General features: G+C 39.4%; 2 protein-coding genes across 7 annotated transcripts in view; one reads left to right on the plus strand and one right to left on the minus strand.

Moving 5' to 3' along the window:
- Window positions 1–9,230, minus strand: part of LOC148865447 (S-adenosyl-L-methionine-dependent methyltransferases superfamily protein) — a 51,817-nt gene extending 42,587 nt beyond the window's left edge. For 3 of the 6 annotated variants that reach the window (XM_088980992.1, XM_088980988.1, XM_088980990.1), the window contains exons 1-4: window positions 8,144–9,230; window positions 7,834–7,906; window positions 7,077–7,269; window positions 5,646–5,719 (exon numbers count right to left, since the gene is read on the minus strand). In XM_088980992.1, the coding sequence (XP_088837118.1) occupies window positions 5,646–5,719; window positions 7,077–7,269; window positions 7,834–7,906; window positions 8,144–8,372 (569 nt within the window). In that variant the 5' untranslated portion in view covers window positions 8,373–9,230. The remainder of the gene's footprint in view (window positions 1–5,645; window positions 5,720–7,076; window positions 7,270–7,833; window positions 7,907–8,143) is intronic. The other 3 variants (XM_088980993.1, XM_088980989.1, XM_088980991.1) reach the window with 1 other exon arrangement.
- Window positions 9,231–13,117: 3,887 nt separating this feature from the next.
- On the plus strand, window positions 13,118–16,634 carry LOC148865448 (RNA methyltransferase family protein). Its single transcript, XM_088980508.1, has 3 exons — window positions 13,118–13,866; window positions 15,956–16,201; window positions 16,372–16,634. The coding sequence occupies exons 1-3, from the start codon at window positions 13,138–13,140 to the stop codon at window positions 16,501–16,503; spliced, it is 1,107 nt and encodes a 368-aa protein (XP_088836634.1). The 5' UTR covers window positions 13,118–13,137; the 3' UTR covers window positions 16,504–16,634.
- The last annotated feature ends 681 nt before the right edge of the window (window positions 16,635–17,315 follow it).

Here is a 17,315-nt window from a genome sequence, read left to right on the forward strand (position 1 = left end):
AGATAAGAGATAAACCTTATCACTTAAAGAGTCCATTTCCAAATAAAGATTTGGATCAAGAAAACTCCTAATCAGATTAGGAGGTTAACTCTTTAAGGATTATATAAAGGAGGAAGGTGAACTGGAAAAAGGTTACACAGTTTGACAACTTTATGCATCCAGTTCTCGCCCCCTCTGCTCTTGTCGCCCTACCCTGTTCGATCTCTAGTTCTTGGAGTGATCAAGATTGGATCTTGATATTGATTCTTGCTGGAAGAGTCAATCTTGAAGGTGTGCTCACATCCTTACCGGATTCTTGCTGAAGAATTGAGGTTCTTGCTGAAGAATATCCTTGTTGATCTTGCCTCACCCTAAGTTGTGTTATCTTCGGTGGAGGAAGGATTCGGTACCCTCTTTGGGCATGAACAACTACGTTGGAACGAGCTTTTTGCATGGATTCTGTATCAGGTATTCCTCTCCCTAATCTTGGTTTTAGATTTGGTCCGGTTTGTTTCAAGAATGAACCTTGAAAATTGCAGTTTTTCTATATCAAGGAATAGGATTCCCAGATGGGAGAAAGAAATTTTTGAAATTTCGCCCAGTCACCCTGCATGGTTCGGCCATTCATATGATGGATCTCCCATCCCTTCAGATTCCACAGTAGAGGAACCCATGTCACTCCCTATCAACTCTTCAAAGATTCCAAGTTCAATTGACACAGACCCAGGTATGCCTCATGTTCCCCCTAAGGGTTTCGTTCCTATTGATACTACTACCCCTGCTCTTAACACCATTGCAAATGACCTTGATCTCCCTATTGCCCTCATAAAAGAAAAAAGGAAGTGCACTACTCATTGCATCTCACACTATCTTTCCTATAGTGGATTATCCCCTTCCTATCGGGCCTTCCTTTCCTCCCTTGGCTCAATGTCTATACCCAAGAGTGTCAATGAGGCTCTCTCCAAACCTGAGTGGAAGACCGCTATGCAGGAGGAAATGAAAGCATTGATTAAAAATCAGACATGAGAGATTGTTGATTTACCTAATGGCAAGGAGATAGTTGGATGCAGATGAGTTTATACAGTGAAGTATAAGGTTGACGGGAGTAAAGAAAAGTACAAGGAGAGGTTGGTTGCACAAGGGTATACTCAGACTTATGGCATAGATTACTTGGAAACTTTTGCACCAGTTGCAAAAGGTTATATTCTTGGTCACTCTTCCAACATGACGTGAAGAATGCTTTTCTCAATGGGGACTTGAAGGAGGTGGTGTATATGGACCTTCCAGTTGGCTTCTACAATAATGTGGAAAAAGGAAATGTATGCAGGTTGAAGAAGTCTCTATATGGTTTAAAGCAATCACCTAGAGCTTGGTTTGATAGGTTTAGAAGTGCATTGGTTGTATTTGGCTATACTCAAACTCAATTTGATCATACTCATTTTGTGAAGAGGAGGGGGTCACTAGTGTCAGTTTTGATAGTGTATGTGGATGACATTGTAGTCACAGAAAATTATTTGAGTGAGATTGATACCCTAAAGAAGAATCTTCACAAAGAGTTTGAGATTAGGGATCTTGGGGAGCTGAAGTACTTTCTGGGCATTGAAGTGGTGAGATCCAAGCATGGGATCTTCATATTACAGAGGAAGTATAATCTAGATCTACTACAGGAGACAAGAAAACTTGGGGCAAGGGCAGTTGATACACCTATTGATCAAAACCACAGGACAAATGCTTCAGAGGGTAAACTAGTGAAGGATGTCGAAAGATATCAGAGGTTAGTGGGGCGGTTTCTATACTTATGTATGACACGACCAAACATCTCTTCTGCAGTGAATGGTGAGTCAATACATGCATGCCCCACGAGTTCAGCATAGGGAGACTATTTACAGAATACTTTCCTATTTAAAGAGACACACAGTTATAGGCATATTGTTTGTTGACCATGGACAATTGAAGTTAGAGGCTTACATAGATGTTGATTGAGCAGGATGTTAGATGACAGGAGATCTACATCAAAAGTTTGTACTCTTGTTGGAAGTAATTTAGTTTCATGGAAGAGTAAGAAATAGACAGTTGTGGCAAGGTCAAGTGCAAAAGTTGAATACAAAACCATGGCACATGATGTTTCAAAGCTCCTCTGGATCCGTTCCTTGTTAGGGGAGATTGGAGTTGAGGCTGAAAAACCTATGATGCTATATTGTGACAATCAAGTAGCAATTAACATTGCCCACAATCCAGTTCAGCATGATAGGACGAAGCATATATAAGTAGATAGACACTTTATAAGGGAAAGGGCAACATCCAGAGAAGTTTGCTTGCCATATGTTGCATCTGACTTGAAGCTTGCTAATGTTCTTACAAAAGGAATTGCAAGAAACAAGCTGGAGCATGATCTACACAAGTTGGGAATGTGTGATATTTATTCCCAACTTGAAGGGGAGTGTTGAATTTTGGCCTGATAATATATGTTTTATATTTACATAGCATAGTTAGGGAGTTATTGGGCATTAGGCCCATGTTTATGTTTTAAGTTAAGAATGTTTTTAAGTTCTTACAAGTAGCCGACTTACTAAGGGCATACTTGTCTTTGTACTCTCTTTTATTTATGAGTATATAATCTAATGAAATGGGCGACCAAACCAAATTATGAGCTTCTCCCATTCTCTTCTATCTCTCTTCTCTCTCTTTCTCAGTTGAAACCTTTTTCTTCTCTTTCTTTTCTTCTTTCTTTTATAGTTTTTATATCAAAACAGGTTGTCCAAACTTGTCTACTAAGAAAATTAGGGAGGGATGAGTGGGTTTGGGTAATAACAAAGTATGGGAATGATGGAAAAGTGACAAAAGAGGTAAGAGAAGGGAGGAGGAAGAAAAAAGAGATCAGGGCCTCTACGCAACTCACAGAACCAGAGATTCCAAGGGAGGAGGTTTCAACTCAAGGAGAAGGGGAGGAAAGCCACAACGACCCAAAAAAGATGAATGCAAGCTAATCGGAGCAAGTGTTGCACTTATTACATCCAGACGAAAGCCAAGACAGAGTTTATGTTCTCTCTAGAGTCAAGGCTGCAACGACGAACACAGAAGTATCAGCAAAACAAATAGAGATAACAACCTAGTCTAAAGTCTTCACAACAGCAAACAAACCGAGAGAGGTAAGCTCCATTGCCTCCCCTTCCTCTACTCTTATCGAGTCGAGTGAAGAAGAAGGTGCAATCGAAAGGAAGAAGACTGGGGCTGGTGAAAGAAGAGGAAGTGAGGAGAAGAAGGAAGCGGTAGGGGGAGACAAAGGAAACCTGAACGTAGAACAAGGTGTATAATAGAAGGAGGTTTTCGGGGTTAGGCCAGGAGATAGAGGAGGAGCAGGAGCTATCAGCAGGGGTGGGGAACTCAATAGGAGGGACAAGAAAGGTGAGTAGTGAAAAGGAAGCAGAAGGGGCGACTGAGAAAGGAAGCAATGAGATAATTGTAAAAAGGAAGTTGGACCTGAATAGGATAGTCGATAGAGAAGTTACATTGGGAAAATCTCTCAGGCTGTTCTTTTGGGGAGGAGAGGATTTTGCCAAAATTGCTTTCGAACAATTTGAAAAAAAAAATCAAAAACAAAACAAGAAGGGAGAGACAAAAAGAGAGAAGAAAGCAAGTTGGAACATAGAGGGGGGGAGGAGGACCAAGCTGCAACTGTAGAGTGAGGGGCACTATTGATGTGTAGCCAAGAGGGGAGAGGACGAAGCTCTTAAGTTGGACGTTATGGGTTTTAAGGGAGAGAAATCAAAGGTTTCTGTTGAGCAATCTCATAAGAAAGCAGAAACCTGATGTAGTTCTCTTGCAAGAATGAAGGTGGAATCTTTTGATGTGTTTCGGATGAATGAGATCTGGGGGAGGGATGGTGGGGGGTGGGTGGAGTTGAATGAGGTGGAGTTGACAAGAGGTTTGGTCATCTTGTGCGACCCAAGGGTCTTTAGGAAAGTAGGGGAGTGTTCTAGGAGTCATCCTATATCAGTTTGTAATGTGAATCATTTTCAGTCTGGACTGATGCTTTTGATGTATGTTTGTAGTGGGGTCATCTTGACACCTGAACAGATTATACCTGCTTTTAATTTTAATAAAATTTTTATTCATTACTCTTCAAAAAAAAGGCTCACCTAAGACAATTCTCTCTCACAAAATGCTTGCCAACCTCAATATGTTTGGTTTTGTCATGCTGTATTGGATTATTAGCAATATCTATTGCAATCTTGTTGTCATGGTACACAGCTTGAAAGGACTAGCAATCCTTATCGCCAATTTGGTGAGTACTAAGTAGAGTCTTGAGCCACAACAATTTTGCAACACCATGGGCCATTACCCTACACTCAGCTTCTGCACTTGATCTTACAACAACACTTTGCTTCTTACTTCTCCAAGTAAGCAAGTTCCTTTGACACCTAAAAAACTCTTCTGCAATCTGCAGCACCTTAAACCCTCAATCCAAGGTTAAACTAGAACCATCTAATCAGTTCTCCTTCTAAATCTGTCCTAGACTCCCTATTAGCTGAATGGCTACTGACTTTGAATAAAGTCTAGTAGAGCATAACTGCATACACAGGGTCTGAAACTTACCTTCCTTAAACCCAAAGGAAAACCCAAGATACAGGTCCCTTGTGAGTTGCAATCAGACCTAGCTGTTCTTGACCAATAAAAAAAAAAGAAGTGGAAGAAAGAAAGAGGAGATGAAAAAAAAATAAACAGCTTGTCAAATCAATCAGAAACCAGTCTTCAATGCTCTAATACCATGTTTGCAAAGCTGCAATGGAGTTTAGAGCAGAGAGGAGAGAAAAAAGGAGAGAAGAAAGAGATAATGGGTGGTTGATGATTTCAACCCGGCCTCAATAGTGATATTTATATTAAGATAATAATGTTACATGAAAGTACACTTATACCCCTGACTAGTGATACCATTTGACTAATAACAAAAAGAACCAAATCAGGCCCAATAACTTTAGGCCCAACAATACTAACATAACCAATAACATAAAATAAAAAGCTCACACAACTAATCATTCATTACAACACACAGAACTAGTTCATGTGTACCATTAGATGTAATATCAAGAGGGAAACTTGTGGGATTAAGGTAATAGTGACTGTGATTGTGGATGGGGAAGAGAAAACAGCAGATATTTTCAACCAGCTGGAAGAGGAGGAGAGAAGGGGGTCTGTTCTTGATTCCCATAGGGATCCAGTAGAAGTGGAGGAAACGAGGGAGTTGAATAGAGATAGGGGTAGCTTGATTGTTGAGACGGCTGAGGTGAATAAGGCATCACAGTTCTTGCTAAGTATTTGATCTTGTCCTCTATCACTTTCAGAGTTAAATCAAAGAGCATGAGAGGCAAGGGTAAATGAGGTAGAGGAACCGCTGCAATTGGTTTTGATTTTGCTATGGGCACATGGGTGTGGGTCAACAGACATTGTAACAGTGTGGCCAATTTGTTGTGAGGTCCAAATTTGGTTGGGCCACAAAGCCGATTTGGTGGCAGTGAGTTGGCTTTGCTTTTTAGCATAGGCACAGTTCAGAGTTTTGTTCTTGTTCTTTCTTTGGTGATTTCTTATTACTTGTCCCGTATTCTTCTTTTTTCATTTACTAACATTTACTTTTACTATCCAGGAAAACAGTTAAGTTAAAAGTGTACCTGACAAAGGTATCTTTCGGAATAACATCCTCCATTCTACTGTGACAGACAGGAAATAGCTTAACAAGCATTCTCTGCAAATAATGCCAAGGAAGAATGAGGAATTGGTTGAAAATCAATTAGCCAACTCTAATTATTATTGCAGCCAAAAGGACAAGATCAAAAAGAACAATGATGACCAGATGAAATTGAAAATGATAAATTTCATATGAACTTATAATGATGTTTTACCATGAAAAGAATAAAATACAATTATGATATCAAGACACCAGAACATACTAAGCCCATTTGTGAAAAAGCAACAAAATATAACACCAGTGCGAATAATAAATATGGAATGGGTATTTCTAGGGTCAAAGGTTGTTAGTTTCAGAAGTTCTTTCACATCTTAACAATGAAGATGAAAGTCTTATGTTTATTCACTACTCACTAGTCCCTAGTTGCCCCTTTTTAAGATCTGAGCATCTTAGAGATATAAGTATTGCCGAATTGATAAAGCAGCATTCTAATTATGATTGTATGTGGTTGGTTATTTTCAGAATAAAGAAAAAAAAACAGTAAAAACAACTGTGCCAAAATTGAGTTCTAGAAGTCATATTAAGTTACAAAAGAATCACATTGAATTGCATGAGTTACATGATTCATAATGGAAAAAACATGATTCAAGTTCATTTGGGATTCTATACACTGCATTGCACAATTTTAATAATGTTGTATGCATAAGGACCGATAGGTTAGGAGGGGTTGCACATGCCAATATCCAGACAGAAGCACTTCTGCATTTCCCACATTCTGGTCAAAACAATTCAGGTTTGATATGGAAACCATTTCTATGGGATCTGAAACATGGGTACTATTTCAAATTCACATGATGAGTTAGAATGAGCATTATTAATTGCTTTCTGGAATCTACTGTTCCATACCCATAGCTTCTTATTCTTTGGCTGCCTGAACATTTATGCAAAATAATGCTCAAAATTCAAATAATACAAAGTGAATGAAATTCAAGGCTTTACCGCCTTTCCCTCACTTAAAATACAGCAACCGAGTTCATTGTCAAAATCAAAACTAATGCTTGACACAAGTTCATAGCCCTAAGAACTACCTAGCTTATAATTCATTGAAAAATGCACAAATAATAATGGACAAACCAAACAAACATAAACCAAGTAATTGCAGTCTTGCAGAGCCCTAATGTACTAAGAAAAATGGATTGAAAAAAAAAATGGAAAACATGTATGCAAAAGAAACTGAGTATATTTTGCATACATGTTCAGGCAGTCAAAGAATAAGAAGCTATGAGTATGGAACAGTAGATTCTAGAAAGGAATTAATAATGCTCATACTGCCTTATCATGTTAAATTGAAATAATGATCTCATGTTTCAGATCCCATACAAATGAACAAAAGGGACTTGGTGAATGCTTTTACCTCATTTGGATGGACTAATCTATCCAAAAGCAAGGAAGTATTCTCTAGAGCAACAGTCTGAATGTCCATTCCATAAACACAGCCATTTCCTGAATCATCAGCAACTAACTTAAGCATTGCCAAGGTATCATAACCATTGCCACAGGTAGCATCCACTACTGTGTCCCCTTTTTGAACAAAATGTTTCCATATCCTAGTGAATCATGGAAATACAAAATGAGTGAAACATACCAAAGTTTCTGAAATAAATTCTAAGGAAAAAAAAACACTAGCAGTGACAAGAAGGTAAGTCTCAACAACGTGAGGAATTGTATACACACATCCCGATACTTACAATTTGAAACAGGTATTAGTTGTTTGCTCCACCGATAAACAAATTGTGGGATTTTTTTTCATTTTTAAGGTACTTGAGCAAATTGGTAATATCTTTAACGTTAGAGCATAAGGATTATCTAAAAGTATCATATTGCTAGACCCCAGGTGGGTAGGCCACAAGGACAATATGCCATTTTCATTATTTCTAACAAAATTTATAAAAGATCTACAGTGAAATCCGTTTTCAAATTTCAACTGACTTCCACATGAACATTTAGAAGATAGCAGAAATGAACAATTGAAGTACATAGAGTGAGAATCCATAAAGTAAACAAGAAATAAGTATACAGGAATTGCAGTGTTAACAAAATGAACTTCTTAACAGCATTTCCACATGAACAGTAAATATAGAGAACTCAGGAGTCTGGTACAAAATACCTACGAGTGAGCAACTTCAGTGGCCTTCTTCTTGCCCGATATGTAACCAATCAAAGCATCCTCCAATCCTGAACCATCTTATAAAAGATTACTAGGTTTAATCACAATACAGATGAAAAATAAAATTTTAACAAAATCAAAATTAATGCTTGATACAAGTTCGTAGCTCTAAGAACTACCTAGCTTATAATTGATTGAACAATGCACAGATAATAAAGGACGAACCAAACGAACATGAACAAAGTATTCGCAGTCACGAAGAGCTCTAATGTACTAAGAAAAATGGAACGAAGAAACTGGAAAACTTAAGATACCTGGAAAAGGGAACGTATTATCAACAGAGTTCACTGATAGATTATTAGAATTCGGCCCAGCTTGTTGGACTCCATCGATTGATTTGTTAAAGAAAGAAACAGCTTTAGGGTTTATCTTCAATGGCGATGTAAAGGAGCAATTTCTTCGCAAGGAAAACAAGGTCCGACTGAGAATTATGGAATTATCACAAAGAAAATGATGGGACGTAAACCGGAGAGACAAAAACATCTCGCCTACGTGCTGTGACCTGAGAAGAAGAAAAAACAGAACGGTTGTTTCCCCCGATGTACAAAGTTCAAGGTTTTACCGCCCTTCCCCCACTTAAAATGCAGGGACTACGCGCCAACCGCGACGAGCCCGGATCTGCTCCTCACAGCCTAGCGCCTCAAAAGCTCCTCGCAAAATGTGAATTCTATATACGAGTGGAGGAGCTCAACAGTCGTTAGGCCTCCATTCCGTTAGTCCCCCTCCCCCCTCCACACCCAAGTCTTATTTGTCACTTTCTATTTATGTGTATTCCCGCTTAAAGCCCTTGCCTCACTTCTTTTCTCTACGACAACGTAAGAATGAAACCCTAATGCCCTCCATCGGTTGTCATGTTTTCTCCAACGGCTGGCGATTTTACCGATGAGAATAGATTCTGACAACACCCCCCTACGGTCATCGATGAAATGAGACTCCAACAATTTTGCTTATTTCTCCTTTATTGCCCAAACTCTCATCCCTGTTCAACTACAACATTAGTCCATTCAGCATCTGCACCTATGCTGAATTCAACAACCTACAACTCTTGTTCTTGTCGAGATAGTAGTTCTCATATGGAAATAGAACCTCATGTGAATCCTTAACCTGCTACTCAAGGAGATTCCATGTATCCACCATCTTCTATGCTTAAGTGCAATAGTAATATGTTAGCAGACCAAGCAGTGGTTTCAACTAAAACGACTGCCTTTGCATTTGAGACCACAAGATTTACTAATCAGGGACTATCAAAGGGACAACATGCCTATTATTTGAAGCAACGTGAAAGGTTAGCTGATGGAAATGCTGACCATGTAAAAGCACCTTCCCATATGGATGATAAAATAGCTAAAGACTTCATACCAGGTTTCTGATATACAATCACATGATCCATCAACCAAAAACACATCTTCAAATATGAAATAGGAGTCCTCTAAATTAGAAAAACCAAAGAAGGTTGTAAGTGGTAAGGGGACATCTAGCACTCGTAAAAAAAAAATTACCAACAGCTTGGAAAGATTGGGAATGGAGGAAGCAATGAGGTTTACAATGTCATCTCATCCAATTGTACAATCTATGCCCTTAAAAGGATTAAGCTTAAAGGTCGTGATTATTCTATTGCATATGATTTTTTTTCCAGGAGATTCAATATCTAAAGAAGCTAAAGGGAAAGAAATACAACTTATCGACCATGAGATGCAGAACTTCTAACCATACACTGTGCCTCTCAATTAAGTATGAGGTTAATGCAGTAGTCATGAATAACAGTTATACATTAGAAAAGATTTTGCTACTAAGTCCCTTCCAGCTTGTCATCAAACCTATAGAAAAAACCCAAGAGAAAGTTGATAACCCAAGAGTAGTTGTTCATGAACTAGTAATTATGCAACGCTAAGAAGATGAACAAAGGCTTAGCAGTTGTTCATGAACTAGTAAAAAATACAATCTATATGCAAACTAATTATTCATAACGTCAATAATAGTCATTCAAACTAAGAGAGATTATAGTTGATGTAACCGTTTCTGGTCATGTACCAATTTTTTGTGATGTATAAATTTTTTTTGGCTAAGTACCTCGTTATTTGACCCGGTGGTGACGTGTCTTGGTGATGAGCTACTTGGTGGCGAACTCCCTGGTGGAGAACTACCCGGTGGAGAACTGCCTGGTGGCGAGCTCCCTGGTGGCGAACTGCTTGGTGGCGAGCTCCCTGGTGGTGAACTAACTGGTGGCGAGCTCCCTGGTGGTGAACTAACCGGTGGCGAGCTCCCTAGTGGAGAGCTACTTGGTGGCGAACTCCCTAGGGGAGAACTGCCTAGTGGCAAATTGCGTGGTGGTGAACTACTTGGTAGCGAACTACCTGGGGGAGAACTGCCTGGTGGACTCGTCATTTGACCTGCTCCTAGGCGGCCTGCAACTCAAAGGATGGTGGAGCTCTCTGGTGCAGCGCAACCCGACTGCCCTCTGCATGAGGTGATTTCCTCTCCTTTGTAGGCGGCGGGAGCTGAGGGACTTGCAAGAACTGAATCAGAGGACCCGGGGGTATTTTCCCGATGAGGACTCTCCGATGCCTAAGTTAGCGTTCTAATTACAGAGAGTTTGGAGAGAAATGAGAGAGCTAGAGAGCAGGGGTTACTATCCTTTTTCCCCCCTCTTGGCTTTGGGGGTCGGAGTCCTTATATAGTGGTGTCCTCGTGAGTTAGGTGGGTGAAAAGCCTTCAAACGGTAAAACTCATCATATCCCGTCAAAACCAGGGTACGGTGGTGAACTCCTCAAGTTTGTCAGGCTGGCACTTGTGTCAGGCGGCCAGGTCGGCACCTGGGCCAGGTTGTTAGGTCGGCGCCTGTGTTAGTTGGCGGGTTGGTGTCTGGGCCAGGTTGCCAAGCAGGAGATCTTCCTACGATAAGCCAAACTACTCTTCTGTACCGAGCTACCTTACAAGTGGTGAGCTGCCCGGGGGAGCTATGCCGAGCTGCTTGTGGCGAGCTTTGCCGAGCTGCCTGGCTCCTTGGTGACGAACTCCTTGGAGAGTTGCCTAGTTCATTGGCGAGCTCTTTGGTGAGCTACCGAGCTCCTTGGTGAGCTACCGAGCTCGCGGGGTAAGTCGTTGTGGTTCATCAGTGGGCGTCTTATGGGCAGCTAGGTCAGCCAGGTCGGATCATGTGCCAGGCTGATCCAGCCAGGTCGCACAGGCCGCGCAAGCCGTGCCAGGCCACGCAGGCCGCTCCAGGTCGTGCGCAGGCCGCGTCAGGTCGCGTGCAAGCCGCCCGTAGGCCACGTGCAGGTCACGCCAAGCCATGCCAAGTCGGCCAGACAGGTGCTCGGGTGTCCAAATTGGTAAGTTGTTGCTTGGGTGTTTGCCTAGTTGTCATGAGAGGTGCCACATGTCACAATTTCACTAGAGGGCTAAATCTGTCCTCATCAATAGTCACTCCAACTAGAAGTTTTGGCTTGATGAACCAAGTAAAAATCATAATAATTTGAATTGTTTGAAAGGAAAAGAAAAATGAAATGGGAAAAATCCTGAACTTGGTAATGGTCATCGGTGTCGTAGCTTGCATGTGAAAAAATTAAAAAAAACCCAATGGAGAAGCCCTCGTACTGTAGCCATAATCTATTATGGCCGGTGAGATCACTGGCTGCCGGGGAGAGCACTGCAACCGATGGAGGGCACTAGGGTTTCATTCTTTCGTTGCTACCTGTTGGAGAGAAAAGAGGAGAGGCAGGGTTTTGAGCGGGAATGTAATAGAAAATTAGAAAGTGCCAAATAAGGCTTAGGGGTGGGGGAGGGGGCTAACAGAAATGGATGCCTAACGAGTAATGACTATTAGGCTCCTCCGCTCGTTTTGTGGGGATGTTTTGAGGCGCTAGGCTGCGAGCAGCAAATCCGGACTCAACTGCGACCTTATATTTATTACGAGGTTTTTATTCTATGTTTTTATTAATTACCTAAAATAATGAATTAGTTATATTTAAATAAATTAAATATTTGAATATGTAATTTAATTAGAATTATTGATATCTATCGATCGGATATTGAATTCGAATTCAGATATTGCCTAATGACCCAAATTGGACTATGCCTTTTAAAAAACATATATTAAATGAAATTAAGTAATATATACTAAGAAATTTTATCTTGTTGAAGGGAAGGGAAGAGGGAGGGAAAGAGGGAACGAAAATGATCCTTAATCCAAAATAAGATATAATAAATAATATGGGCATTGGATGATGGCTCTATATCTGTAAAGTAATTATATGATTTTTATATTTTTTAAAATTTGTATATTACTTGAGAGACTTGTAATCAAAGGTACTCGAGCTTAAGTCTCTAAATAAAAAGCAAGCTTGAGCTTGATAGTTTATGAGCGAGCCCTTGCAATGCAGGGCCCCTTCTGCTAGTAAATATATTAAGTTGAAATGTGTACGTAAGAAGGCCTGAGGATGAGGTAATTGGAATCTAACAATAGTTTTTTCCTTTTTTTTCATAGAAATTACAAGAATACCACTCTCTACCAACTCTTTCGCTTTTGTTTTTATTTTTCTTTCAAATTATAAGATGCCACTCTCTCCTATCAACTCTCTCTCTCACTTGTTTTTTTTTTCAAATTACAAGAATGCCACTCTTTCTCCAAATAAGGGAGACATCAGCTTAGCATCTCAACTGCTAGGGGACTTATAATCAAAAGCGAGTTCAAACTCCTGAGTTCAAGCTCAAGTCTTTAATTCGAATCAAGCTCAAGCTAGATGATACTTCGACCATTAAGGGAGACCTCAGCTCGGCACCTCGGTCACTAAGGGAGATCTTGACTTAGCATCTCGACAACCGAGGGAGACCTTAGCTCAACACCTTGTCAATCAAGGGAGACCTTAGCTCGATACCTCATCTGTGAGGAAAACCTCAATTCGACACTTCATCAATTAAGGAAGACCTCGGCTTGAACCTCAACTACTTGAGAAACCTGCAATTAAAAATAGCCGAACTCGAACTTCCAAACTTTTGACTTAAATCGAGCTTAAATCTCTAATTCAAATCAAGCTCGAGACTGATGATTTATGAGCGAGCCCGTCATCGCAGGCCCTCTCCGCTAGTTTATAATTAAGAGAAAACAAATTTGTTTTTTTATATTTATTGTTCCAGTAAATTTTATATTCACCGATCACCATTCACCGGCCCAAAACCGTTCAATCTAGTATAGTATATAGTATAGATACGATATGTAGGGGTTTTGTCGTGTTAGAGAGAGAGAGAGATGAACTCGAGCTTCCCACGTGCAATCCGTTCAACGATTTCACCATCTTCTCTGGTCTTCAAACGCCCAAAACCACCTTTCTTCGCTGCTTTAAGTCGATCCAATTCGGTTTCATCAATGCCCACTTCTCCCAATCCTCAAATTCCTCTGTTTCTTAGGTCTCCAAATTTCTCTTATACTCTGTCAGACCTCCAAAAATGGCAAGAGTGGGCTAAAAGCCTCGCCCTCTCAGTTGGGTCCAAGTTCGTCGACATTGACAACGGACCCGATACCATTCTCTTGTGTAGAGAGCTCAAATGGCTACTAGAAGATGCAGTTGAGGATAAATCCACAGTACCCGAACTGGGTTCTGCTAAAAATGGCAGATTGGTAAGATTAAAGGCGGATATAGAAGAGCTTTACGTTCTATGGAAGCAGAGAATTGAAGAAAGGAGGCCGTTTCAGTATATAGTGGGATGCGAACACTGGAGAGATTTGATTTTGAGCGTTCAAGAAGGGGTTTTGATTCCAAGGCCTGAAACTGAACTGATTGTGGATTTGGTGGGTGAGGTTGTTTTGGAAAATAAAGGCTTGGGAGATGGAATATGGGCAGATTTGGGAACTGGAAGTGGAGCAATTGCTATAGGAATTGGGAGGATTTTGGGTAGTGGAGGAAAGGTCATTGCGACGGATTTAAGTCCAGTGGCAGCCTCAGTTGCCGCGTACAATGTGGAGAGGTATGTGTTGCAGGTTAGTTATTCGGAAAATTGTCACCTTGTTTTCACAGTGATTGAAGTGACAACTGACAAGTTTGTCAAGGAAAAGGTTATGAGTCATGTGTCTGTTCCATGCCTTAAATCTTCACAGGAGCTGCTACTTTGTGCTAAAAAGTAAAAATTCTCAAATACATGTAGCCTAGTAGGTGAGTCCAAGAATGTTGGAGTTTAGATAATCTGATAATATCTGCCAGACACAAGACGTTGTTACTTAACTTCTTTAGAAAACGTTGCACAAGCTGAATTCCTTTGCTGCTTTAACTTGGCGTTGTAATAGAAAGCATATCTTATATCTAGTTGTTACTTCTTAAGTCTTAACGTCCACTTGATTTCCTCCTTGATATTAAAGTTGCGGAAGAGCTTGGATCCATTTTGTTAGGAACACTTCATTAGAGTTTGAACATTTCCTTTTTTTCCCTATCCTTCTTAGTTATGTGGCCCAACTTGCTGCCTTTTCTGGAAAAGTTCTAATTAACTAAATATCTTTCTGCATTCCAAAATCATTGTTTTCTTTCTAGTGTTTCCATTGTTTCTTGGTGTTCTGGATAAGCCCAGAGGAAGTAAGTTCTCTAGCTTTAAAATGTAGCTTCATTCTAGGGGGCCTTATGGGTTTATCAGGTGCTTATTTTTCTTCCATTTATGTCCTATCAGTTTTATAGCAGGCTGGTTCTGTTGCAAGGTTTTAGGTAAGATAGGATAGTGCGCATCTGTATACCAAGAATTACTTTCTTAAACAGAATCTATTTCTTCTTTCTCCTTTTTCACTTAATATGACTTGCCCTTTTTCCCAATGGTCCGTATTTGTGCTTTTTTGTCTCTTCTATACTTAAATTGGTAAAACTCTCCTGATTTAACATAAGTTAGTGTTTGGAAGATTGAAGTCTCATTAGATCTTATAAGAGTAAACTTGTTTTTATGTCTGAACTGTCTATCAGAAATTTGATTAGACTATCATGTTGGAGATGCTTATCTGGGTTGCTATTGCAGTTTCTTCCCTTTGAACATGGGTGATTCAATCACTTATTAGTTATCAACCAGAACAAATTTTTGGATACAATTGAGCTTATCAGAACCTCAGAGGTGTAACCAAATGCAATTAAAAGGGAATAACCACTTTTTTTATTAGTTCCAAACATAAATGGCGATATTTTAGACTTAAAAATGCCACCTAAGTGTTGCTTCTATACTTTCTTCTTTATAACTTTGACTAAAAAAATAAGTACTTGATGATGGTTTTCCTCTTATTCCATCTTATTCTGCTATAATTGTTTTGAAGAACTTTCATATTCCACTGTGTTCCCAATTAAGACACCATAAAATTTTGGTAGCATCAAAGTTAAACATTTCAGTCTAGGAGTTTCTGATGCAATTGTGGTTCTTCTCTTTCAAGACTAGATCCATGATAAGTACAAGTATGTGTTCTCCCAATGTTTCTCAAAAAATAAGAAAATAAAGAACAAAAAAAAAAGGAAAAAAAATCCCAGTACAAGTGAAGGAATAGAGTTATAGAGGTTTTGTTTCATTTAGTTCTTTTTCTCTTTAAATTGTGCTGCTAATTTGAATTTGTTTGTTACTTGTTTTCGTAAAAGTTGGATATATTTGAAGTTTGAATTTCTAATGAGTCTACTATCTATTCTTTTCTAACTAATGCTTCCCGAAATGCTGCTAAACTTTATATTTTAGCTACTGTTGATATAAAAATAGATGTGAAAACAGGGTATGTTGGGTCATAGATTCTGTATGGATTAATACAAGTTGATTTTGTTCCACGGGTTACACATTCAACTTGTTTGGCTCATGGCTTTCTTGGTTTTCCACCTGAGGGGGACAACAGTGATGAGATATATCATATGTATGCATGGACACAAACGTAAAGTTTTTTCTTTTTTGTTCTTTCATTATGCTGGAAGAGAGGATAAATGAACACCTTTGACACCACCTTACTGCATTGTATAAGAATGAATTGTGACACATGCATGCGCATTGCACACAAACAGACCACTAATGTCTCCACAGTTTGTCCTGCCAAATCCAAGCTTTTTACTTGTTAGTGTGTTTTCCAGGACAAAGTTGAGATAAGACAAGGATCTTGGTTTGAACCTCTGGATGATGTAAAAGGTGCACTAGTGGGACTTGTGAGTAACCCACCATACATACCAAGTCATCTGATCCTTGGGTTGCAAGCTGAAGTTGGTAAACATGAACCAAGACTTGCACTGGATGGGGGTGAGAATGGCATGGATGATCTTCTCCACCTTTGTAAAGGAGCTGCTTTGATGTTGAAGCCTGGTGGATTCTTTGCTTTTGAGGTACTCAATTCTTTTCTAACAATTGGCCCGATATCTTAGGAATTTTATTCAGTTAAAAGCAAGTTTTTCATTTTTTCTATATATAGCTATGGTAACTTCTTGCATAAGTCCTTTGTCTATTCATCTTGATTTGGAAAATTTTTAACTCTGTTGTTTTCTTCTCTGTGCAGACAAATGGTGAAAAGCAGTGTGAATTCCTTGCAGATTTCTTGACAAACAAACTAGAAACTAGTTTCCACAATGTAAAAGTAGTATATGATTTTGCAGGTATCCAACGGTTCGTCACTGGATTCCATAATTGAACATCAAGTATGAGCAATGGTGTGAATGTTATCATTTCCATCGAATGGTTCTCCATTTTTCTGCAATATCATTTATAAATTATAAATTGGATTCTTTACTATACTCCAAATCACAAAACCTATTGTGCAAATAACTTTATATTGTGAGTTTATTGTCCTAGTAATTTTCCTGGTGGGGTTTCTTTTCCTTTGCCCACGAAAAAAATGAAAACTAAGAAAAATTAACTTGACTCTTTTCATGCTATTTTTTCATTAAAGTTTATTGTTTGTGATCTCTAGTTCTATTCCAGATCTAGTATTATGTTCAGCCATCTTGACTGCACTATAAATGTAAGATAACCAAGGTACGTGAACCCAATAGATTCCAGGTCATCCATCTTGACTGCACTATAAATGTAAGAGAACACCTAAAATTTCCATTTTAAGTACTCTGTGCTTTGTAAACAAGGATAAGCTCTAAGTGGATCCAAGAATTTAGGCTTTGAAAAAAAATTCCAAGAATTCCAAGTAAAATGAGGGAAAAAAAAGCCCTTTGGTATTCCTGGAAAATCTCAAATCTCAAGATCTGAGTATCTCTGTCCAGTGTTCACTGTCAGGTGCTTCTCTTTTCTTTGAGCCAAGGGAGGTATTAGCAGGAACAAGATTTTGAGACTGCAGTTCAGTTTAGTTCTCATAGGTGGGACTTCAGTTCAGTTCACTGCCATCCACATTCTAGGGCTGCAAATGGATAAGATGGAATTCAGATAGTGGTATCTGAAACGAATCTCATAAAAATTCGAGAGATCTGAATTTGATACAGTATCCAAGTAAAA

Source organism: Nelumbo lutea, chromosome 3, assembly GCF_056320005.1.
Source record: "Nelumbo lutea isolate HS-2025 chromosome 3, American lotus-T2T, whole genome shotgun sequence".
In the NCBI taxonomy this organism is placed as follows: Eukaryota; Viridiplantae; Streptophyta; class Magnoliopsida; order Proteales; family Nelumbonaceae; genus Nelumbo; species Nelumbo lutea.